A 26,297-nucleotide genomic window follows, 5' to 3' on the forward strand; every position below is an offset into this window, starting at 1 on the left:
AAATCAACAAAAAGAAATGGTTCATGACTTGATCTAAAAGAAAAAAGTCAGAAAATACAAGCACAATACGTACCTTGGCGCAACTCCGTTCGCGAGGCAAACATCGCCATGAAGTCCATTCTACCCTTTTTCGAGGGTAAAACAGGGGACTTCGAAGCGACCTCCGGCGCAGCCTCGGCATCTTGTTGCGCTGTCGCCGGCTCTACAAACATTTGAGTGAGCAAAGATCCATTATTAATTCTATCAGAATCGCGCTCATAGAACCATGAAAGATAAGCAAAGGATAAGCAAGGTATACCTGTCGAAGGCGCAACGCCGCTTACCTTTTCCACCGCGCGAAGGGAGGAGGTAGTAGCACCATACCTCGTGTGGACAGGAGGTCTGCCCACTTTTTGAGGCAGGGAAGACAAGGAAAACTTGGTGGTAAACACCTGGGTTTTCTCAAGTCCCTTCGCCTGAGTAGGAGGATCCTGAGCAACAGGGGCAACATCTTTTTTCTGTTTCTTACTGGCCCCTGCGCCAGTTTTCCCCTTAGCTTTACGCTTTAGTTGGGGCGCCTCCTCCTCCTCCTCCTCTTCCGCGAGCTCCAGCTCGTAGTTTTCGAGCGCATCTACAATACACGCAACAGAAGTGTTAGCAAAATTTGGTATTATAAAGGAAAATGCATAAGTACAAAGGCTTACCAGGCGCATCGCTGTCGAAGACAAATCCCAGATCAACAGGGATGAACATGTCATCGAAGCGATCGGGGAAGCCAACCTCCCCAGCGCCCAGCGCGACGGAGCCACCCTCCATATGCTCATCATAGGCGGCGTGGACATACTCCTTGACGACTGCACAAAACAAGTTAAATGATATCAGCAAAAAGAATTATATTCGCGCAGAAGTAATGCAATGAGATTGACTTACACAAGCCGTCAACTTGGATAACGGGCTCAGTCGCGCTGTCAGCCCACCTCCTGCTCATACCGACCCCCACCAGCGCCTCTTCACAAATTTTCTTGGCGGGGGATGGTTCGGCGGTCAACTTTTTAACCCAGGCGCCAGTTGGGTTCTTGAAGACACCCACATCCGCAGGCGCAGAAGAGATCGCGCGCATCGTCATGCGGATGGGGATCACACCAGCCCTGATGTAAAAAAACCTCTCAGACCAGTCATGAAGGCTCTTGAATGAAACAGTGGAGCACTTCACCTTCTGACTGCGAGGAATAAATGAGAACCAAGAATCTTGGATCTTGGGCTTGTAAAAAAACTGAAAGCGCCGAGGGGTGGGCTCCTCGCGCTGAGATTTGCACATGAACTCAAAGTGAGTCATGCGCACGAGTCCAAACGGATGGACTTGGGATATATGAATCCCATAAAACCTAAGCACCGCACCCACAAACCTTGTCATCGGGAGACGAAGGTTGCAGTGGGTGAAAAAATGGCAGTAAAGGGATATATAGCCGGTAGGCGGGTCCGCCGCCGTTTGCCCGGCCCCAGGCAACATGCAGCCAAACACAGGGAGAAAACCCTGAGAGGCGATAAGGCTGTCAAGATCAGCCTGCCTCAGTTTGCAGGGGATTTCATTCCACTTCTTCACGGCCTTGGTCCTCCCTACCTTCTCCGATGAGGCCTCAGCAGCCTTCTTCCCCTTGCCGGTCTTCTTCAATGTGGACATTACTAACGATTTTCTACGGCAATGGATGGGGGAGAATGTGTCGTCTGAGCTATCAGACATACAACTGTGACAACGAACAAAGGATGCTTCTGAAGAACAGATAGCTGGAAGCAGAACAAAGGTAATCAGAATACAAAGAAAGAAAAGAGCTCTGAATAATAAACAAGAAGATGAAGTATAAAAAACTCTAAGGGCTGGCTTTTATAGGCCCAGGAGAGAGAAAATTTGGTGCTGATCGGACTTCACGCGCCCCCACTCGCAGGTGTAAGCCAACACGAGCGCGACACGTGTCCTTGCCACTGTGTGAGGGGACACGAAAAGAAAATGTACAGCTGCTGCCAGAGTTCACGCGCCACCACTCGCAGGAACGGACCAACGCGAGCGCGACACGTGTCCCTGACAGCATGTGAGGGGACACGAAAGGCAACTGTAGCACATCGAGCACACGAAAGGCCTGACACGTCTCCATCACTGACGCATGTCAGCAACAACCAACCACGTGCAGGGACGATTCGTTTGCAACAAAAAGGATAGAATTTCGCGCAACGATGAGTAATAAGAAGAAAAAGACAAACCACTACTAAAAGAGCAAACTGTTAAGTCTAATATCTATCTTGCCTCGCTCGCGCGAGACAAGACACACATTAGACTGGGGGGGCTTGAAGAGGTATGTACCCGCCTCAACACCGAGCGAGGCGGGTCAACCCACAAGATATGGACAAGAGGCTTGAAATCAAGACATTATGAAGGCACAAAGCCAAAACCTACGCGCATGGCGCATATCACATATGCTCACGCATATCACATATGCTCATGCATCACATGCTCAGGCATCATATGCTCAGGCACCACAGATGCTCAGGCATCACATATGCTCACGCATCACATATGCTCACGCATATCACATATGCGCGCGGCGCATCCGCGCGTGGCGCATATCACATGCTCGTGCATATCACATCTGCGCATGAAACATCTGCGCGTGAGAATAAAGAGAAGACCTCGCGCATGGATAGGCGCGTATCACACATGCACATAATCAACCTCGTCCTTATCCAAATCAGGATTAGGGCAACCTTGATTGTGCACGTCAGACAACCTTCCAGAAGGTATCTTTTTAAGGAATAAGAATATGCTGATGTTGACAGCTGCCAATGAAAGGTGGACAACTCAGCAAAACCCATGTGCTACCACGTGATTATAACCAATGAAAAAGCACCAGGTGTCCAAAAGGACACGTGGCGCAAAGCAACTGGAAGAGGCCAACAAAGCCCTAATTGGGTCTGAGCCCAATCATGGGAAACCCTAGCACTATAAATATCACATCAACTCCACAAGGAGAGGACATCATAACACACTGAAACAGACAATAACAGAGTATTCAGCTATTAAGCAATACACTCCAAATTCCTTACTCTCACATATTATTATCTTCTCTCACAAATACTTATTCTCACACCGGAGGGTTACCCCAAAGAGGACCCCTCCGTCCCTTTCTGAGGGGTAAGTTTACGGTGCTGTTCATTTTGTAGGTGGAAGAACCCAGATCCAAGAGAAACCATCGGTGAAATAGCATAATCACACCCGAGGAAAGTAGATCGTCTACCAGTGAGTCGATCCACGTTTCTTCAGTTAAGTTTAAATTCAACCTTAATGTGTGACAATAGATATTTCTTTATTTTGGTTGTTGGACCTTCTTTTCTTCTTTTTATAAAGTTAATTTATAATGACATAAAGAAATAAAATTTTAAACTTTAACATGAGTGAATTAGGTCGAGTTGGTCGGTTAACGGGACGAAGTTGATTAATCCTAATACGACCTTCATGATACACTTACCAAAGGGTATTTGAGCTATTGATATCTTTGGAGGTCGGGGGTTTAGATCTGCCATAGATGAGTTTGATGGATTTATGAATAAATATTAGTTGTTAAAAAAGTAATCATGATACACTTACAATATGTAAACTAAACATTAATATGTGTAGCTTATTCATTTAAGTGGGTTAGATATGGTAGATAATTGTGAATGAGTCGTATGTATGTATGTATGTATGTATGTATAGTAATGAATTATAAATGAGTTGACGAGTTGAAATGAGTTCTAGTAAAGTTTAACAGGTTGACAAGTCAAACTTTATTATTTTTTTTAAGTTTGTTTAATCTAATATCAGACTTATCGACCAGATTAACTTTACTGTAACTGGATCACGATTTTCTTATTAAACATGTCAAACTATAGTGAAGACAAAATCTAAGTACTCTCCTATATCAGTTTTAATTCATGATTCACAAATTATCACTCGTATACAAGTAAAGTCAAAACATTCCATTTAGATATTATGTTCAGTTGTTCACTAGTGTGACAAAAGTTTCTAGGTGGCGTACAAAGTACAATATTCATAGATCTTTTGTATTGATAATAGTCACCTAGGGATAATATTTATTTATTTATTTATTTTTATTAAACTCAAAATATTTTTAAAACAGAATTAGGTCTTCGATCAAATGTGCTAATTTATATATTCATTGTCCATGGCGTTATAGCCTAGTGGCATTTTGGTGGTGGGATAAGGTTTAGGGACCATAAGGTCCTGGGTCCGAATCCCACAAGGGGGGTTTTTCCAAGATTTATTGGGTTTCCTCCTGAATTGGTGGTTAGGCATTATTGCCTAGTGGAGATGGATATGATCGCGTGGTTCTGCTGGTGACACGATGATTCTCCAGTGGTCCGTGAGTGATTCTAATTTGAGGTTCAAAAAAAAAATTTATATTCATTAATAAAGGAAATTCTGGAAGTTTTAGAGTACTATTTTCAAACTTAACTAAACAAATCCAAAATGATAGTGTTCTAGAAGGATTAGACATTTTCAAAGTACAATTGATAGATCCAAATTAATATAGAAGTACAAGTGATGTATATCATCAAGATTACTTCATATGTCATCTCACTAGCTACTTTGTGGTCTTGTGTGGTACACATCGTGCTATATATTGCAATTTTTGGTGTCTACAATACAAAGTCATCTTGTTATCAGAATTAGGTATTAAGATCTCATTAAAGTTTAAGTTAATCATGTTAAGGAAATACATAAAATATGTTGGACTTAATTTCCGTCCTCGAGTCAATGAGGCGGGTTGGGCCAACTCATCGAGCCTATGATGAGTTCGTGTCTTGTTTATCAAGTTGAGCACGTGACTTGGTTTACATAGAATAAATTACTTGGTGGACAAGTCGAGCAAATGACTTGGACAACAAGGAATTTATTTATTAATTATTGTTTAAATATGTTTTTACTAATTAGTGTTTGAGTATGATAAAGAGTTTGTAGACTAGTCTAATTAGGTTTTCATGTTTAAACTGGTATATATACTCGAGCTTGTGGGTTATATCATTAAGGTTTTAAGCATTGTAATTTTTCGAGCTAATGAGAATTACAAATATCGAGTTTATGATCTAAAACGTTGTTTTTTGTTTATCGATCCTGGTCATCAAACTTCAAAATAATGATAATGATAATAATAAAAATAATAATAATAGTTAATTACTTGCTATTATATAACCAATCATAAAGATTAATATGATTAAAAGTATAGGGCATTATTATACTTTAAACATAAACATACGTCTTGATAAGTTAAGCAACAAATATTGTAACTTTAAAAGTCGTCTTAGAAAATTAATTAACAACCAAATACTCTTTAGGTCTTTTATTAATATCCCTTTATGTAGATTTTTATCATTTTCATAAAACAAATTAAATAATAATAATAATAATTGAATCTTCCATCTTAAATTTTTATAAATTAATAATTAACTAAAAGAATAAAAACTTAAAATCTATCACAACCAATTCGTGGTAACTATTTTTTTAGAGAACTTATATATAATTGTTAAATAAATTCAAGGGTTGTTAAAAGGGAACCTCTTGATCATGATAGCAAAACTGAAATAACTCAATAAGTGGATGGTTGGAGCTTTGTCTCTAAGTTATCCCATATATTTATTATAATCTTCTATAGAAATCTTTTTGAAGTTGCATGGTATTTGTGGTAGCTTTAGGTGTTAGATAACCCTCTAAGATAATAACAAATTCTCATTGGTCACCTCATGATTTATTCTAATCAGAACCTCTTAATGTATTCTATAAACTTTCAATACCGACATAAGTATCAAACCGGTGAACTTATACCATTCTCTGTGGTCACAAAACAATATTGAAGCCCCAAAACACTCCAATCTCACAAAATCATTGAAAAACCTCGTCACAAGTTTGAAAACATCTCTGAAAGATGAATTAGTTATCGTAGATTTTAGAAGATGACTCGCATTTGCACAAGATTATGTCAAATGGAAGATCATGTAAGAGACACTTTAGTAAGTTTTCTTTAGATTTTTCACAAGCTACTTGTAGAACTATAGCTACTAGAACTTTGTATAGTCTACATTCATATATATGAAGTGTTGTTATGCGACTTGATTATGGTCGTAGTGTTATATTTTCTATTTTCTGTTTGAATCGAGGCATGTGGTTGTTGTTGGTTGCGGTGGCTGTTTGCCGTGGTTAGTCACTTAGTTGAACGAGTTTTGTATGTGCAAGTAGAATGTGGGCATGTGGCACCATTGTTATTTCTTCTTTACAAACCATTTTATCAAGTGCATCATCTTATTTTGCATCATATTCTTATGTTTGTAATTTCACATTATCTTCCTCTTCCTCTTCTTCTTCGTAAACTAGTTAAACAGGTTAGCGGTTTAATATATTTTCTCTCAATTGGTTGGACCGTAGGTGCGATGTTTTACTTCACACACGATGTCTGTAATTTAAGTCCAAGATTAACCGCTAGGGAAAAGAACAAAAGCAGCGACTCAATACACCCATTGGTTAAAACTTACATCACAATAATAAAATTCCCACTTTAACATTCAGCGTATGTTATAAACAAACATCCCAAAAACACTGGGCAATTATTCAAAACGGTTACATGTGAAAGACCAAACTGCATTACCCGAAACCTAATCGGTCCGTTTTGGACCGCTGCTCACTAACACATACTGTAATATACAAAAACACATCAAACTTTGTTCTCAAATTTACAAACACCTCTACCCTAAGCCACAAATCCAAAACATGTTTTCGTAATCCCATCATGAAAGTTTACAGCTTTCACCCTCGTGGTGCTCTAAATGAAAATGCCTTGCAAAACGAAAACGAAGCCAATGATGAAGTCCATGCGCGGGCACTTCTAACGAGCTTAAGCTTGTTAAACACCCTTTTGAAGTCGACTAATTGAAGAACACGAGCTAAAAGCTGTCTTGATTCACCAAAGATTGAAAGATTCAAATGTGGGATGCTTGCAAGCCAGAGCGCAATAATGTTGGATATCATGTTTGGATATAGGTATAAGAGTGTCTTTAAAAGGAGGAAGAAAATGGAGAAGACGAGATAGGGTTCCCTAGAGATCATGTTCTTCAGCTGGTATTTGTTGTGTGATTCAGAAATTGTTGATTTGTTTTCTGGGAAGATGATTGGGTCTTTGGTTAAGTCCATTGCTGGCTCAAGTCCTGCAATAACATCATAATTTAATATGTAAACAATAATTATAAATATGTAAACGAGCAGAGCCCCTCATGAAATAATCGACCCAGCTCGCAAAAAGCTTATTACAAGTCGAGCTTAAACGAGCTCGGACTTATATTGAAGTTCATTTATTAAACGAGCTCAAGCCTGAGCCTGAGCCCGAGCTTCAAACATCGAGATTGACTAGGCTCATGAGGCTATCATTCGTATAACTTTTATTTAATATATATTCACATTATAATAACTATACATGAAATAATTACTAAATAATTAAACAATTATGTTATAGATAACAGTTACAATTATAAATAGAACAAATAACACTTTCAATCTTTACGTACATAGAAAATTTCAGGTTTGGTCCTTAAAATAAAAAAATAACATAAATCGCCCTTCATGTTCAAATTTTGTCACAATTTACGTCTTTTCCACCAACAAACATTAGATTTTTCTGTTGAACCAAACCAAGCGCCTTGCACATAAGGGGAGTTCTCAGTTCAGTCCATTCACCCTTTCAGGGATTATTTGTGTAATAAGAGGGAGTGTGAGAAGAAGTTGTTTTAAAGTTCTTTTATAAAGTGGTGGGCCAATGCCTATCTTTAAGTTAATTACACAAATAGTCCCTAGAAAGGAAAATGCACATGACTGGACTTAACACACAAAACTAACACACGTTAGGGGAAAAGACAAAATGCTTAAGCAAATTTGAACATAAAGGACAACTTTGTTATTTCCTTAGTTTAAGGACGAAACTTGAAATTTCTATATACATAGATAACGAAAAGTGTAATCTGTTCTTATATATACATAAAAGTAACCATAAAAAAATCAAATAACATAACTAAATAAACACTAAATAATAAGCATTTAAAGAAAATATTACAAGCTGAGCTCGAGCTTAGGCAAGCTCAAACCCTGCTCGTTTACTCCCTATGAAGAATAGTAAATGTCACATTTGACCAAAATCTATCCAGAAAACATACCAGTAGCTTTTTGATAGAAGTGAACAAATGCATGTAGATCTTTCGGACCATGAAACCGCATTCTGGTTGTTTGGTTGACTAATAAAACCGTAGGAACACTATGAATTCCATGTTTCGAGAAAATACTGTAAAGATCATTATTACAAATATAAGGTGAGTAGGTCTGACTAAGGGCATAATTTGTTAAATAAAAGGTGATTAATGCAATAACTTACATTGGTTGAACTGAAGATAGTTCAACCATCACATGCTTGATTTGTGGAAACATTGAACTGAGGGCATCAAACTTGGGTTGAAAGTTTCTTGAAAATGGGCACCAAGAAGCATAGAACAATATAGCCACATATGTGTTCATTTGATTGGAGCTCAAAAGCTTGTCAAGAGACTCCCCATTTATCTGCAGATAGAATAACATTAACATAAAATTTAGGTTCCATAAGATAATAAAATAGACATGCTGACAGAAAATTAACTGATGACACATGATAGTTATAGTTTCAATGTTCTACAGTCCCACTTACTAGTGGCATTTAATATAATATTTCCACAGTCCCACTTACTTGTGACAGTAGTCTCAAAAGGCTCATTTATGTTATGCAACAGGTTTTCGTATAATCAGAAGATCTTCATATTTACAAATTACAATATATATGTTTGTTATTTTGTATATGATATGTCTGCATTGATTCCTTTTCATCATTGACGAGAGACCAAAACCTCAACATAAGAAAGTCAACCAATTAAGTTGACTTCTCTAATGAACATTCGAAAGTCTAAACTAAAGAGTTTAGAGAATAAGATAATCTGCAACCCAATGAGATAGAGCCAGTAGAGAATAGAGATACTTCCTGAGAAAAGAAAGCCATAATCCCAGAGTTAAAGATAACCATTGATCATTGATGTTTTAGTTAGATAAGGGTTATGAATAGCCTCTTTGTTCATCAAATCAATACCAATTAGCGAGAGTCAAAGAGTTGCATTCGTGAGAATTATCGTACACTTACAGAGACGGGCTTAATGATGGGTACATGAGATAGATTTTGACCTGTAAATATGCAAAACGTGTTTAAAATGTACACGATAATAGTACAAAATGAAGTATTTTCTTCTCTTCTCTTTTTACACTCTTTCATGATATATTTTGGCATAAAAAGGGCACGCAGTGGCATGAGAGCTATAAACAGTGAGTTCCAAAGTAGAGTAATCGGGTAGAAGTAGAACCAATCTTAATATAGAAAAAAAGAACCTGAAAACCAAAAGTAGTGTGTGCGCAGTCGCACTACCACAAACTTCACAACCAGTCTTAGATTGCAAGGACTACGACTATTGGAGTATGAAATAAAAACCTTACGTCAACCAATAGCGTTGACCACTCCAACGAACATGAGAATCTTATCTCTATAAACATTCCAAGGTCAAAACCAAAGATTTTCAAAATGATGGTAGTGTACGCCTGATACATATACAAACATTCCTGAAGAAATGAAAGATCCAACCCAACCAGATTGAAACACTTGGTTGGCTAAATGCTAGGCTTTTAATTCCCGCCCAACCCAAACTGATCCACAGAATTCGCAGCGTTAACCAGGATTACTATTAGTAGTTTGTTTCTATGTTGATGTTTTCAATCTAGGTTTACACCTTGTAAGTGGAGATTTAGCCCGTCTCAAATCAGGCTGTTTATCTTAATTCTAAGCTTTTGATTTCCGGTTCTTATCAATGCCCCAATGATATAAAGGCAATAGACTTATCCAAAAAAACTTGATAACAAGTTCTTTTCAACTAAGGAAGAATGTTGAGGGACCAAAACTTAAATTCGACTCTATCTGAATCTTTGAGATTGCGAGAAGCCAGGAAATATGTGAAGAATGCTCAGATTTGTTTTATTCTATATTATATGGTTGTAAACGCGTAACAAACAAAATAAGCAACATCTAACCCAGTAACCCCTATGTTTAATAACATGTAGGTATTTTTAAAACTGATTATAACATTCAAAATATAAAACTTAATTTGTCATTTATAAAAGAAACCATTTTGCAATATGAAGATCATTATGAATGATACACCAGAGCTGCTCGCTTACTTATCAGCATGGTTCAAAAATCCCGACTAGGCGCCGATTACTCCCTTATTAATCGCTAGTTGGTACCCCACTGACTAGTCGGCGATTAAACGCTATTTGGCCAAAATTAGTCAAAACCAAAAAACTTATATATAGAACTTGGTATATATATGTATATTTAAAAAATTACATATAAATTCCAATCCCAATTAATCGCTAGTCCCTACCCCACCACCCGACTAGCACCTAGCGATAAGTTATCAGTTGACAATATTTGTTCTATAGTTCTAAACTTCCACGTCACGTTATTATCTATTCTCGAGCCCTATCGATAACCCTTGTTCTCCACCGTCTAGTAATATCAAGATAATATAAACACCATAAACTTTATTATCAGTTATTATCATCATGATCGAACAACTATATAAAATTATATATGCACACATATATCACAATCTAATAGAACAAAGTGATAACTATCAATTTCTTGATACAGAATATAAATATCATAGCTGAGATGAACGTACCTCGATTGGCCACGTGTACATAACATTCGCAGGGCATTGAAGGTGCAGATCACGAAGAAACGACGTCGTCCGAGGCGATACTAACGATGATGATGATGAGGAAGCGTAAGACGAAATCGGGAACATAATAATAAGCATCCAGAACGAGGCGTGATAATATTTCATCGGTGACGTCATCTTCAATTGAGATATGGTTATCCTGATTCTCAAATTTGTAAACTCCAGCACACGAATTGAAAAAGATACGTTGCGATCTATATGTATACGATTATATTAAATCAATACCTATTTTTTTCTTTTTGTAAATGGAAAATTGGGGGAAATTAAGGCTTGGTTACGGACGAATTGGATGGTGTTTGGTGATGAATTTAATTGAGAAAAGGAGTTTGCAGGAAATTAGGGCTCGGAAAGAGGTGGGTAATGTGTTCCGTTGACGATGGCGGCGACTAATAAAGTAATAAGCTATTAGCTTCGTAAAAGTTGGATCCGGATCCGAGAGTGAGTCCGACCCGACAGTCTGGCTGGCTAGTGGTTACCTACAATACAAATTACAAAGGGTAGTTGCATCATGGCCCAAATGAATACACGTGACACGTCAACGGATGTCACTATCTACCTAATTAGACTATATACATGTGCCACTCCACAGCCATTTCTTTTAACGGTCCAAAGTCCAAACATCCGCCGAACCACAACACCATCATCAGTCATCACCAAAGGGCGTTAGCGTTAAGTGTTATCGGCGCAATCTCCTAAACGCCCTTGTCAATTTGGGTGAGTGAGATCAGCTTATTGAATGCTTACAAGTTCCCCATGCCCAAGATTTTCTGACCGTTATCCCGATTGATGGCTTGGGCCAAAGCATGTCTGCGGTCGAGTATAGGGTCATTCTTAAGTACCGTTTGATGGTCCCAATGTACCCAGAAGACGAAACATGTCCGATCTGCCGTAAGGCTTGCCTGGATAAATTCGGAGAGCATGCGGTTCATTGCAAGGAGATGCCTGGGTTCAAATACCGACATGATTGGGTGCGGGACGTTCTTTGGGACATCTTAAGGCGAGCTGGGATATCAGCTAAAAAGGAAGCCCCCGTAAACTTCCTTACAGACCCCACGGAAAGGGAGATCCACTCTACGACCGGCAGATTTGCTCGTCTTTGGTTGGGCCGGGGGAAAACACGCTTGTGTTGACCTCACAAGGGTATCTCCCTTAGCTGGTTTGAGGGATAATGGGTTTGTAGCTGGGCAAGCAATGAAAAGGGCTGAAACGAAGAAGGTGGAGAAACATGCTAAAGCCTGCGAAGAGAACCAACATGTTTTTGTCCCTCTGGCTTTTGATACATTTGGCTCATTGGCACCGGAAGCTATCCGTTTCCTAACCAGGGTCCAACAGGTTGTGCATAGCAATGTGTCGACTCCAAAGGGGCAGGGGTATGTCTTTAGCAGGTTAGGGTTTGCAATTCAGAAAGGGGTGGCGGCGCAGCTTGTTGCCCGCCTACCTGCTATATTAATGTAATATCTATGTTTCTATATATTGTAGTTGGATAAAAAAAAAAATTATTTAAATATTAGTTAGAATTACAATGCCTTAGTTAATGGTGAGCTTGCTAAAGATTCAATGTCGGTGTGATAATGACATGTCATTTTAACTAGTACTTTTTAGTTAATACATAGCACATAGCTAAGTGTACTGCATTTTTTCAAACACGGTGTATGAGCCTTCTGCATGCGCAAGTCAATACGGTATAAGGCCGGTTTTGATTGACATATGTATTCCTACGTTTCTAAGAATGTATATTTCCATGACTAGAACTGTTTCAAGAAGTGTATTAGGTCAACTTAGCATGATGTGTATATTCTTATCTTGCATTTCTTAAAGAAAATAAAAACTGCTTTCACAACTTGAAATCATGACTTTCATGTAACATGACAATTTAAAGTTAATTATACATGTCCATAAGATTCCAAGGGAGGGCATTTAACATTTGATGGTTCGGTTAACTTGAATATACAAAAATTGTTGGCGAGGATCCTTTTATAATTGGACTGATTTTTATTAAGGCACTTGTAATAATGCTTTTCATGATAAAACTTACGAGAATATATCACTACTTTATGTATGGGTGTGAGCTTAACTGAGTTTGACATAGTCTTGTTTACTTTGTTGAAGCTTGACTTTATTTATAAAGTTTGAACTTCACTTTCACTTGTAAATAAACTTTAGCTCATATTCAACACAAACTTGACTTATTTATTGAATATTAAATATTTAAATACACATGTAGTTAATATTCACATAAACACAAGTAAGTGTGCATGTTTCGTTTATTAGCGTCAACCAAATTAACAGGATCGTTTGTTAATTGGTTCAGTTTGTTCAGTTAATTTATTGGTATTCAGTTCAGTTATTTTCGATTACTAACCAAAATTAAACTTAGAAAATGAATTAAGTTACATATAAATACTTGAAATTGATGCATAAATACATGAAATGAAAATATATTAAAACATAAAACATAGGTATATAAACATGAAATGGTGGTATAAAACATGACATACATGAAAGTAAGTTATAAAAGCTAAAAGTATATGAAGATATGAATGGTTCGGTTCATTTCAGTTAACCGATGGTACACAAATTAACATATAACCAATTATTGATTAATTCAGTTTTCAGTTGATATTGGTTCAATTTCGTTAATTTTCAGTAGGTTAGTGGTTGCCTGGTTTGATAAAAAGTAACATTTTAAAGGTCTTTTTCTTGTTTTTTTTAAAGTTACATTTATAAGATTTGCAGCATTTCATTAATGACCTGGTATAATTTTGACACTAGTTTTTGTTAAAAGTAGTTTAATTTGTACAAAGTGACTATTTTACTTCTTTTGACATACAACCATAACCTGACATCATTTTTCTAGCGTAACAAGTTTGTTGAGTCCAATTATGTGTACACACATGAGACAGGTTTGAAAATAAGCGACTATGACTTTCGACAACAATTAACTTTTAGTTCTCAAATCCATCGGCAAGACACACACATGAGGTGACAAGCCACCCCCATCTCTTTTTAATCAATCACAGGTGATAACAATTCGCGCCTTATCAATCTCAACATACGACACACCAATAACCATATTGTAACTAACTAAGAAGGCTTAAGAGCATCAATATCAAGTCAGAATACGATTTTACTACAATAAATGATGATACCGACAATGGAGAGAAAAGATATCAAAAATCAAAATGAAGAAGAGATGGATAATCATAACAAAGAAAAAACTACTATTTTAGGCAAACCAAAATCAGTGGTGAATATTTAGTATTTTATTGAGTCAATCTCGAGTAACTTATGTTGTTTACACTTTACACCTATATGCATATGTGTATTAACGGCATCACAAGAACCATAGAAACCTCCCCATTAGGGCATGATCGCTCTTAACAATGAAACTAAATGTTACAAGAATCACCGGTATACTTATGATTAATAAAGTATAAATTATTACCCAGGTTCGAATCCTGATTCTCACCATTTAGTTTTGGCGGCATCAGGTGATTATGAGAGACTAAACGAGTAGACGACGATCACTAGTTTGATCCTTGAATTGAACATGTTTTGTATAAACGCGTTGTCGTGCCTTCAGGCAAATGTTCACAGCCATTGGGCCTTAGATGATAGTTTTTTCTGATTTTAAAAGATGAATGTATCTCGACATGATCGTTAAAAAAGTGGTGAAAATAAAAACATTAATAAAATAAACCCTGATGCGGCTCCGATAAACCCACATCCGATCTAACGCCACCAACTGCCGGAGCTTCCCACCGTCACCAACATGAGAGCCGTCATCAGTGCCGCCTTATCAGCAGAAGCTAAACTTACACGTCATATCAGCAGAACACTTTACTCTTCTTCAGTTCGTAACTACTCTGTAATGATCTCCACACACAACCACAACACCACCTCTGTAACACATTCTGAGCCGTTGGTTTACTCCGTCGACCGTTGCCGTCCGTACCGCCAACTTCTGTCCGTCCCGTGGTCCGCCAATCAGATTCGATTCGCCAAAGCACGTGGCTCCGATGTGAGTTCTTTTTCATAATTAAAATGATTTGGTTTCGTTGATTAAAAGTTTAAAACAAAGCATCTTTTAGTTTGTATGATTATTAATTTTTATTAAATAAGACAACCTGCAAATTGACATTCTGGCATCGAATTAAGATATAAAGAATTGGTACTTTTATACAATCAATTCCCAAATGCTATGCAGTCGATATCGCCGGTCCCTTGGTAAAATATCGGTACCAATAATATCGGCGATATTGACCGATATATCACCGATATTCTCTATATCAGTGTCTTAAGTCTTAATCAGTTCCTACTTGCTACAATTGTTAGTGTTTTGCCAGTTGCAAAAGGCTAATTTGTTAGTGGTAGGAGAGTATACTGAATTATTAGTGTTAAATTGCTATATATATGAATTTTACATGATATTAAAATTACCGATATCTCACTGCGATAACTGATATCTCATATATCGATCCTTGATCGATATCCAATATTTTTCCGCATTAACTGCTTAGCCCAAATGACTATTTTCAAGTACTGTTGATGCAATTTCTCATAAAGAGTTGACACAATTCCTGTTAAGTTGAGAAAGATTGTTTATGTTTAATTTCTGCATTATTTGTATTTTTAACCAGTGTGATGTGCTTACTTGCCCTAATCTAGGGGTGGTCTCTGAGTTAAATTAAAATTTCGGGTTCGGTATATTCGGGTTTCATAGTTTTGAATCCAGAACCAAAACCCGACACAAATCTTTCATGTTTTTTTCAGGTTCGGCTTTTTTTCTTTTTCGGGTTGGTTAGTCGGTTTTTCGAGTATAAGAGAGCAAAAAAATTAATTTTAAAAAAAAGCTACAATGCTAAAATTGAAGAAATATATCGAATAGATGAATCGTTTTGCAGACCCAATTTGTAGCTCCGATGGCATGTGAGTTTTTTCTCTGAATGAAAATGAGTTGTTTTTATTAATCATAACAAATCTATTTTAGTTTAAATGATTATTAGTTATAGTTAAACGATAAAACCTGCAAATTTTCATCGTGATATTTAAGTAAAATAGAAAAATTGAACTACTCACTGAGGCTTCTATCAAGTACAGTGATCTAGGGTTTAAATGGTTGCATTCCTGAAATTAAATTTATATACATCATATATGTTTATAGTATGAGTATTATGCAGCATCAATGCCTAGGGTTCTAATGAGTAGGGCTGCGAATGGACCGGACAAGGCCTTGTTCATATTCGCCCATTAATCTTTTATTAGATAAACGGAAGGTTTACGAACAACTAACCAAACAAAGTTTCTTTTTCGTGTGCGTTCATTAAGGAAGTTAAACTTGTTCTTGAACGGTTTACGAACACAAATGAACACAATGTTTTATTTGATTTGGCTAACCGAGAATGGTCAGTGTCAACGGTGTGGCCTAGCTGCCAAGTTCGTGTTGGTGTTTCTTCAACATTCTTATTCATATGTAAATTTTACATATAAGTTATTACATAATACTCATATACATGTTTGTTTTGTAGTTAATAGTTTTGCTTAAATCTATATGATAAGAAGTAAAAAGTATTAAAAACTTTTATTGAACAAACATTAACGAACATAAACGAATGCATTATCGAACATTGATGAACACAGTCTCTGTTCATGTTCGTTCATCTAGTTAATCGAATGGAATTCTTTGTTCATGTTCGTTTAGTTAACAAACGAACGAACATAATCACACTTCCCGCCGAACGTTCTGTTCGTTTACAGCCCTAGGTTTGCTTACCTTTCCTATTCTAGGATCTTTAGAACAATGAAAATATATGGAATTATTGTTGCTAGGGTTTCTCTAAGATAAATTTATAATCTTGGGTTCATAACTTCATGTAGGTGAGACCAGGAAACGTCATTGAAAGAAAAGGTTTGTGTTAATTTTATTTTTACTTATACACACATCAACAAAGACCTGATTGTTGACTCACTAATTGCTTCTACCTTGTTTGGTGGCATTCATCCACTTCAGGAAAAGTTTTCCAGGTAATGTTTTTGTTAATGTTTCAATTAGTTTTATTTGAAGTAACTCTTTGTGCGCGTATGTGTTAAATTTGTACCTTCCTCATTGACCAATTTGACCATGGTCTAGGTTGTGAAAGCTCAACACTCGACTCAAGGAAGAGGAGGTGCTATCATACAGGTTAAGTTTTTTCTATGTTTTATATTGTGATTATCCGTTTTAATGAAACCATTCATATATTCTAACTTTCTTGTTATTTTAGAAACTCATTGCTAATTCTTATTATACTAATTTAGATTATCAACAGGTTGAGCTTCGTGATGTTGATAGTGGAAACAAAGTGAATGAAAGGTTTCGCACAGATGAGACAGTTGAAAGTATGCAATTTCATTTTCTGGTTTGATTTGAGCATAGAAAATGTTTTACAATGGGTTCTGGCCTTTGATGCAGAAATCTTTGTTGAAGCCAAATCTTACACATATTTGTACTCCGATGAAGAAACTGAGACAGTTGTGCTAATGGAGTAAGTTTTTCTTATTTAGTTTCCTCATTTAGCTCCAAACAGATTGTTAAAGTTTAAATCAAATGTGACAATTATGACCCGTTTACTATATTTACATATTCTTGTTTATATTAGGCCTAATACTTTCGTGCAACTGGATGTACCCAAACATCTATTTGGCAACTCTCTTGCATATTTAAAAGGTGATGAACTAACTTAAAACGTCTTTTTTATAGTGTTTATTTTTTTTTATTATTTTTAATAATTTCTCTTATTAAAACATGTTTTATGATAAACAGACGACATCACTGTCTCGGTGGAGCTTTTTAACGATAGGCCAATGTCAGCATCAGTACCAAAACGAGTTACATGTACGGTGGTGGAAGCACAAGTCCCTATGAAGGGCATGGGAGCTACCCCTCAGTATGTTTCTTCATCATCTTCCTTATAACCTTTTTGTTAAATTTAATGAAGTATTTGATAGAAAAACTGTAGCATACTTTCATCTATATCTTTTAATTTTAATATATATATCCTTGCAACAGTGCTAAAAAGGTATTACTGGACAATGGCCTTAGAGTAGAGGTAAGATTATGCATACTAAAAATATTGTATGTGCGCTTTTAATAACTTTTATATTATTTTTATGAATTGTTTGTAGGTACCACCTCATGTTATAACAGGTGATAAGATACTTATTGATACCACCGACGACTCATACATAAGCAGGTGCGTTTGTATCCTGTTAAAGTTTTGCATAATCTATTTTATTATTCTACCAAGTCAGTGAGATTATACTATTAACGGTTAGGGTTCTTGGGTCTCTGTCTTTATATAGTTGTACACTTGTACATGTATCATATAATTCCTACCTGTCTTACCCTCTCTCACATAAACCATGTAAAGAGTTCAAGAATCTGATTTTTTTTTTCTAAGTTATATGCCAAATCAGTGAAGTCAATTTACCAAAGAGTATAGTGTTCACTTATATAATTACCAATTATTATTTTTAGAATGTAGTTCTAGCTGTACGCTGACCTATAAAGCGCATGATGATGTCTAATTACATTTTCTATTGTCTCTCAATAGGGCTTGAGGTCGCTCTTCATGGCTCCGTCGACGCCATTGCAAAAGCATAATATATAAGAAGATATAGATTTGAAAATCGAACAGACATTCATTCACCAACGGATGGACATATTTTTTTAGCGGAAGTTGTCATTCATGGAGTAAGTTTTTCTTGTTCCATCTTCTCATTTAGCTCAGAAGATATTAATAAGCCTAAATTAAAGGTGACAGTTTTGACGCCTATGAATCAACCGATGTTCAAACAATTTGAGTGTGTGATTAAATTTTGTGGTGAACTCTTTTGTATAACATTCTGCTTAAATTAAACTCTTTTATCACTTTAAAATACCCACGCCTTTGTGAGACGTTTGGCGGATCTCACTAGCATTGATTCTTTCGTGCGAGTTGATCCACATCAATATAGACTTTATCTTTAGTTTCCTTTCTCAACTAGAATGAATCTTGGAATGTTAGTGTGAGATGAAAGGCTTAAGTTCGATGTAAAGATTGATGAAGTACAAATTGCTCAGACAAATAACTCATGTCAATCATTACAAACGCCGTCATTCCTACCAAGTCATTACGTTGAACAAAACTCTACGCTAAGTGAATACACCCAATGATCAACTTGTACAATGCCGATGTTTCTATCATTATCAAATCACTATAACATATGAAATGACCTAACAAATTTCACATTGATCATTTTCTACTATTTGCATGAATGTATTTGTTATATGATTATGTAAGAAATATAAAATCTTTAAAACATTGTTGTATAAATGTGTTTGAATGTGTAATTGTATATTGACATTCACCGGCACTCACCATCACCGCTGGATCGCCTCAATATATATAAATAAAAAACACAATTCATGAACAAATCATTGATTAGACTCAATTAGTGAGACAAAACCCTTGTATCAAAAGCAAAACACAATCTAAAACAAAAAGTAAATATTTTACCATAACTTTTTTTTCTTTTGAACGACCAACTATAATATGTATTATTAACAAAGAATGAATACCCACAACTACAACCATCGAAACACCTAGCAAACATTACATGAAACTATAACGAAAACATCCTTCAATTTTTCCTATAAAATATACTATTACCCTAACTTGATATAAAAGTAAAAATACAATATTATTATATCGAAACAAAAAATATCTAATGATAATAAATATCACGCGACATGAACCATATCTATATATTTTCTTAGGTCACAATAATGCATAGTACTCAACAAGCAAGCAGTCTACCATGTGCCATTGATTCCTTGCTTGTTCATATATTACACCTAAGTCCATATTTATGAATCAAACGTTATCACACCAAAAAAATAATAACAATAATAATAATAATAATAATGCACATTTTAGATAAATAAATTAATTGGGTTCACAATTGCAGTTAAAAAAAATAAAAAATTGGGTTCATAATTTAGTGATTTACTCGTATCGTATAGTACTTCTAAAGGGTGAGCAAAAACCAAACCTTGACAAAAAACCGAACGGTTAACCGAGGTTAACTATAACAAAACCAATGGCTATGGTTGAGTGAATCTGATTAACTGATTTGTCTTCGTTAACCGAGACCAACTGATATTATATGTTTATGTTTTTTCAAATTTAAACCACTATTTCAGTATTTCTATCTTTTACACCTCTGTTTCTAGCTTTGAGCATTAAAATTAATACCACAATTGTTTATAACATAACTTGGATTCTTGGAATACCATAATCAAGCTTGAAACCAATATATTTCAACTTTGAAACTTCATAACTGATCTTGGAACACCATAACCGAACAATTTTTAACTGCACAAATGTAAAAAAAAAAAATAATGCATTGAACAATATTTTTTTCATTACTCAAAGTGATAAAAATTACAATATAATGACAGGTGTAACCGGACAATAAGCTGCCGAATTTAATTGAAACGAACCCCAACCGACGTTTTAACAACCTATGGTTAATCGAATATTCAGTTATGGTGATGGTTTAGGAATCTTCCATAACCAAAGCTCGATTATAGTTATGATTTAACCTCAATAAACGAACTGAACCGACTTTGCACACCTTTACTCAATGATGTGAAGGACCGAATTTGTAGTTTCTTCAGAAGAAGGGGCAAAATGGTAATAATGAGCCAGCCGGCTGGGGCCGGATGAAAGGCTGGCGGAAGTTGGTAGGACCCACCCACACTTGCTATCGGAATAATAACAAATAATAATAATAATAATAATAATAATAATAATAATAATAATATCTTCTCGACTATATTTCCACCTCACTCCATCATCGATCACCATTTGTAACCTACACATATCGTAGTGATTCATTCAAGCACAGAGAGATGAGAGAAATCATAAGCATACATATCGGTCAAGCCGGAATTCAAGTAGGAAACTCATGCTGGGAGCTTTACTGCCTCGAACACGGCATTCAGCCCGACGGCATGATGCCTAGGTTTGTTATTCCGTTCATTTTACTGTTATAATGCTGTTATATGTTGATGCTGTATGATTCATACTCTGAAATGTTGTTAGCGTGTGACTTGATAGATCTGAATTCGTTGTGATGTGTGCGTTAGGGTTTTTACGTTACCGGACACGAATTTATATGATTAGAGGCGTTTTGAAGTGGTTTAGGCTAGAGATCTGAAGCTTCATGTGGATTTTGAACTGATTATAGATACGGATTGACTGTTTGACTTGTGGTTGACTTACTTGTAGACTTATCTGAATGTAATGCAGTTACTCTGAATAATCTGTGATAGATTCTTCCAGATGCATATCGAATCGGATTTCTGTTTTCGTTACTATTCTAGTTTTGTTAAATGTTAATGCTGTATGATTTATACTCTGTTTTCGTTTGAACCGTGATTAATGAACTGTGATTTTGGATTTTATGTGTGTTTGTGTCTGCTAGATAGATCAGTTTGAGATCTGCGTTTGAATTGTGGTTGACTTACTTGTAGACTTTTGTGGTTACGACTTATGTGTTATGTCTTCTTTCATGCACCCACTGATAAATGAGTATATTAACGAGTCTAAACGAACAAACATAAAGTAACGAATATAAATGAATGCAAACAAACGAACACAAACGAATTTTGTTTGCGTTTAAATTGATGGTAATGTGTGCGCTAGGGCATGTTTTTAGGGGTTTATGCTACTGGAAGCGAATTTATTTGATTAGAGACGTTTAGAGGCTAGGGATCTGAAGCTTCATGTGGATTTTGATGATAATTGAACTGTGATTTTGGATTTTGTGTGTGCTAAGAGATACAGATTGACTAGTAGTTAGAGATCTGTGATTGACTTGTGGTTGACTTACTTGTGGACTTCTCTGATTGCAATGCAGTTACATATTATGCTTCTTTCCTGCACTGATTTGTGATTGTAACAGTTTGATCCTTGATTTACTGTGAATCTGTGATAGATTCTCTAGGACCTCCAGTATATTTGATGGAGGCTTTCTTGTTAACTAAGAGTAATATACATATATATATATAGAAAGTAAATCGCTAAATTCTAGATTTCAACGAAGCGTGTTAGTGTTGATGCTAACAGTTATATGCTACAAGTCATGATCTTTTATATCTTTTCTTCTGTTTGCAGTCTAAGTTTGGGGATATAAATTGATTATTAAAGACACGTGAAACTTGCATTTTTGTTGTTTAGTATGCACTATTAGGCCGCTGTCATTCTTTAGAGATTGATTATTTACTTATTTGTGCAGGGACACCTCACCTGGCGTTGCAGATGATGCATTCAATACCTTCTTTAGTGAAACTGGCTCAGGAAAGCATGTTCCAAGAGCCATATTTGTTGATCTTGAACCAACTGTCATTGATGAAGTCAGGACTGGGACTTACCGCCAACTTTTCCACCCCGAGCAGCTTATTTCTGGGAAGGAAGATGCTGCTAATAACTTTGCAAGGGGTCATTACACAGGTACCTATCTGAATCCACTGATATATTCATTCATCTGTCAGAAAATATATTTAAAAATCTTTGTATCTTTCAGTTGGTAAGGAGATCGTTGATCTATGTCTCGATCGAGTGAGAAAGCTAGCAGATAACTGCACTGGATTGCAAGGATTTTTGGCTTTCAATGCTGTTGGTGGAGGTACTGGTTCTGGTCTCGGATCCTTGTTGTTGGAACGCTTGTCTGTTGACTATGGAAAGAAGTCAAAGCTCGGGTTCACCATCTATCCGTCCCCTCAGGTACCCTTTTATACACCGTGTTGACTTAATGTTTTATCAACTATTGTTTTGTGCAAGTTAACAAAATTTGGTTTAAATTGTAGGTCTCAACTGCAGTGGTTGAACCCTACAACAGTGTTCTTTCTACACACGCTCTACTTGAACATACTGATGTGGCAGTGCTCTTGGATAATGAGGCCATTTATGACATCTGCAGGAAGTCACTAGACATTGAAAGACCAACTTATACCAACTTGAACCGGTTGATATCTCAAGTCATATCATCTTTAACAACTTCCCTTCGTTTTGATGGAGCCATTAATGTTGATATTACAGAGTTCCAAACCAATCTTGTCCCATACCCTCGTATCCATTTCATGCTTTCTTCGTATGCACCTGTGATTTCGGTTGAGAAAGCTTACCACGAGCAGCTTTCGGTTCCTGAAATTACAAATTCAGTGTTTGAACCGGCAAGCATGATGGCTAAATGTGATCCTAGGCATGGAAAGTATATGGCTTGTTGTTTGATGTTCCGTGGAGATGTCGTTCCTAAAGATGTCAATGCTGCTGTTGCAACAATCAAAACCAAACGCACCGTGCAGTTTGTTGATTGGTAAGGAACCATGTTTGCAACAATCGAACACGGAGTAAACAAATGAGGTCTTCTTGTTCCTGTTTGTTCGCTAAGAAAATTAACATGTTCGTGTTCGTTTATGTTCGTTCGTTAACTGTATAGACGAATGGTTCACAAACGTAAACGAGCAAACATAACTGAACATAGATGGTTGAACATAACCGAGCTAAAACCAATATCCAGTTGAAGTAAAAAGGTTATTAAAAACCAGACTAAATTGTAATGCCTAAAAAATTTAAATGTATATATTAACGAGCGTAAATGAACAAACCTAAAGTAACGAAAGTAAATGAATACAATCGAACAAACATAAACGGATTTGAATTCACGAACATATATGAATGAATGAGACGTTTGTTCATGTTTGTTCGTTTAACTAAAGGAACAAAATCTTTTGATCATGTTCTTGTTCGTACTTTCGTTAATTAAGCGAACTTTCTGCCAAACGGCTTATAAACGGTTCAATGAAGTTTGGTTCCTTTACAAGCCTACAGCTTATACCTTATAAGCTACTATTTTATTTTGACCTATTAGAGATAAAACATGACGTTTTAAGCTGTTTAGTGTGTTATATTTGGGACATGATGCTAATATTATGGGTTGATAACACAACAGGTGCCCGACTGGTTTCAAGTGCGGAATCAATTACCAAGCACCAACAGTTGTACCAGGTGGAGATCTTGCAAAGGTTCAGAGGGCGGTGTGCATGATCAGCAACAACACAGCAGTTGCCGAGGTGTTTTCACGCATTGACCACAAGTTTGACTTGATGTATTCAAAGCGGGCGTTTGTTCATTGGTATGTGGGTGAAGGAATGGAGGAAGGCGAGTTCTCTGAAGCCCGTGAAGATCTTGCAGCTCTGGAGAAAGATTACGAGGAAGTCGGTGCTGAGGGAGTGGATGATGATGAAGGCGAGGATGATGAGTATTGAAGCGGTATAACTTGTTTTCGACTATAGAGGTGTGGAGTTATGGATGATTGATTTTCTCTGTTTTTCATTTGTAATAAACCATGTGTGTTTCTGTTTGCTTATATTCTTTTGTCTATCAACTACCAAGTGATTATCAAGAATATGTTTTCTGCCATGACTGTTATTGTCTTGCATTCAGAATCGTATCTTAGCTAAAGTTTATAGGAACGTGTATATGAGTTTTGTACCCCTATAAGTCCAACATTATATGTGGTTAGTATTATTGTACGTGAATGGTTTCACTTTCAGGTTAAAGTATTTTCTTTATATACGAAATTATTAAATAGGCAAGATAAAAAGTTCAACCAAAGAACAAGTTATCCTCTTTGAAATTTGAAGGCGCCGAACCATTATATTATTTTAGGTGAAGTGTCGCAACGTTTAGTGGTTATGACAATCAGGGTGCAACATCGGTCATCCCGAAATTTCCAAGAATAAAATTTAATGTATTATTCGTTAATGATGGAAAAGTTTACTAGAATTCGTAGAGAAATGATGACGTAATAATAAGATGGTTCAAGTAGGCTAAGTAGATGAAATTAATTATGGACCAAAAAGGAAAGATGAGTCTTAGGTTCATGGGCTTAAGGGAGTAAATACCCCTTAAACCCTAATCCTTTCCATTATTATCTATCACAACACCATAGCCTACACCTTGAGAAACACACACTATCCTATAACCCGAACCAAGATCCGAAGGCGAAAACCCGAGCTTGTTGGTGCTGGAACGTCATGACGAACCAAAACACGTGGATTCGTTAGGATTGAACGAATCATTGGTAATTCGTTATAGTCATAACGAATGGGAGATATTCGCGTGTCTTCATAGCGAATTAGCACCTCTCATTCGTTATATGCCCGTTCGCCATGATAAGATAACGAACCGGGTCATAATAACGAACCGGGTCATAATAACGAACCAGATCGCGATAACGAATTAGGCAATTCGTTACTCACCAATTCGCTAAGTTCAGATAACGAACTAGACAACGAATCAAGACAGTTTCAGATAACGAATTAGGCTTAATTCGTTATGGCGAATGAGTTAGCGAATTAAATAATGAATTAAAATCCTAATCGAAAATGTGTTACAACAGTTAATGTAAATAAAATTTTTCCAAGCTGACCTGGCAGCTCGACCCCAGCCGGGGGCTCTGCCCCTTGGACCCTGCTAGGGGCTGCCGCCCCCGGACCCCCGTTCGTTGAGGGTTATAATTAGACTAGAAACGCGAGATGAGTAGTGATAGTTAATTGATGCATGTAATTATTATACAGTTAGCCGTGCCCAACTGAAGAAAGGAGTAACCATTAACGGAAGAAGTAACCGAGTTCAGGTGAGTTTCTAGCCCCACTTCCTTGTTATGTTTTCGGGGCTGTGTGCATGCTCGATGTGATCAGTTAATACACTTATCCTAAGTGATAAGTGTATGCCCTATGTGATATATGTGTACGGTATGAATGATTGCTTGTCGGTACGTGAACGATCTTCGGATATTGCATGTACCGTTAGGTTATAAATAAAGATATGGATATTGTATGTAATGCAGGGATGATTACTTGTCGATACGTGAACGATCTTCGGATATTGCATGTATTGCCGAGAATAGCTATGATTGTCTCCTTATATGGATATTAAATGATAACTTATATATAGAGTTCCCTATATGGATAATATACAGAGTGTTCATTTGATGGAAAACATAGTGCTCCTTTAATGGAAAGCCCCGTGTTCCTTTGATGGAATGCATAGTGTTCCTTTGATGGAAAGCATGGTGTTCCTTTAATGGAAAGCATAGTGTTCCTTCTATGGAAGTATATAGGATGTTCCTTCCATGAAAAATATATATAGAGTGTCCTTCTATGGAAGTAGTAGGGTAATAGTAGTAGTTCTTTCAATAGATATTATGTGACGTCCTCTTATGGATATTTATACAAGGATAAGATATGTATGTATGTAAGATATGTGTATGTATTGTATGTCGCCTGATTAACTAGAACTCACTCAGCGTAGCTGACTTTTTAGTATGCA

At 36.5% G+C, this 26,297-nt stretch overlaps 3 protein-coding genes across 4 annotated transcripts; 2 read left to right on the plus strand and 1 right to left on the minus strand.

Annotated features, from left to right (window-relative positions):
* Window positions 1-6,572: 6,572 nt before the first annotated feature.
* On the minus strand, window positions 6,573-11,095 carry LOC143573676 (5'-adenylylsulfate reductase-like 7). The gene is made up of 4 exons (XM_077058491.1): window positions 10,816-11,095; window positions 8,439-8,620; window positions 8,224-8,348; window positions 6,573-7,224 (listed from the first exon to the last, which is right to left on the minus strand). Exons 1-4 carry the CDS (start codon window positions 10,990-10,992, stop codon window positions 6,827-6,829), a joined length of 882 nt encoding a protein of 293 aa, XP_076914606.1. The 5' UTR covers window positions 10,993-11,095; the 3' UTR covers window positions 6,573-6,826.
* Window positions 11,096-14,581: 3,486 nt separating this feature from the next.
* On the plus strand, window positions 14,582-18,752 carry LOC143573677 (uncharacterized). Its single transcript, XM_077058492.1, has 11 exons — window positions 14,582-14,896; window positions 16,753-16,783; window positions 16,886-16,899; window positions 17,006-17,056; window positions 17,184-17,253; window positions 17,327-17,399; window positions 17,514-17,581; window positions 17,678-17,801; window positions 17,924-17,963; window positions 18,040-18,107; window positions 18,468-18,752. Exons 1-11 carry the CDS (start codon window positions 14,648-14,650, stop codon window positions 18,472-18,474), a joined length of 795 nt encoding a protein of 264 aa, XP_076914607.1. The 5' UTR covers window positions 14,582-14,647; the 3' UTR covers window positions 18,475-18,752.
* Window positions 18,753-20,738: 1,986 nt separating this feature from the next.
* On the plus strand, window positions 20,739-24,364 carry LOC143573660 (tubulin alpha-5 chain-like). Of its 2 annotated transcripts, XM_077058476.1 has the most exons (6): window positions 20,739-20,922; window positions 22,198-22,412; window positions 22,486-22,685; window positions 22,769-23,277; window positions 23,914-24,036; window positions 24,119-24,364. In XM_077058476.1, exons 1-6 carry the CDS (start codon window positions 20,810-20,812, stop codon window positions 24,237-24,239), a joined length of 1,281 nt encoding a protein of 426 aa, XP_076914591.1. In that variant the 5' UTR covers window positions 20,739-20,809; the 3' UTR covers window positions 24,240-24,364. The 2 variants fall into 2 exon arrangements, with proteins under 2 accessions (XP_076914591.1, XP_076914590.1); XM_077058475.1 differs by having other exon boundaries at window positions 23,914-24,359.
* Window positions 24,365-26,297: the final 1,933 nt, after the last annotated feature.

Source organism: Bidens hawaiensis, unplaced genomic scaffold, assembly GCF_021521415.1.
Source record: "Bidens hawaiensis isolate Kalapana, Puna unplaced genomic scaffold, B.hawaiensis_p1.1 tig00026608_1, whole genome shotgun sequence".
Classification (NCBI taxonomy): Eukaryota; Viridiplantae; Streptophyta; class Magnoliopsida; order Asterales; family Asteraceae; genus Bidens; species Bidens hawaiensis.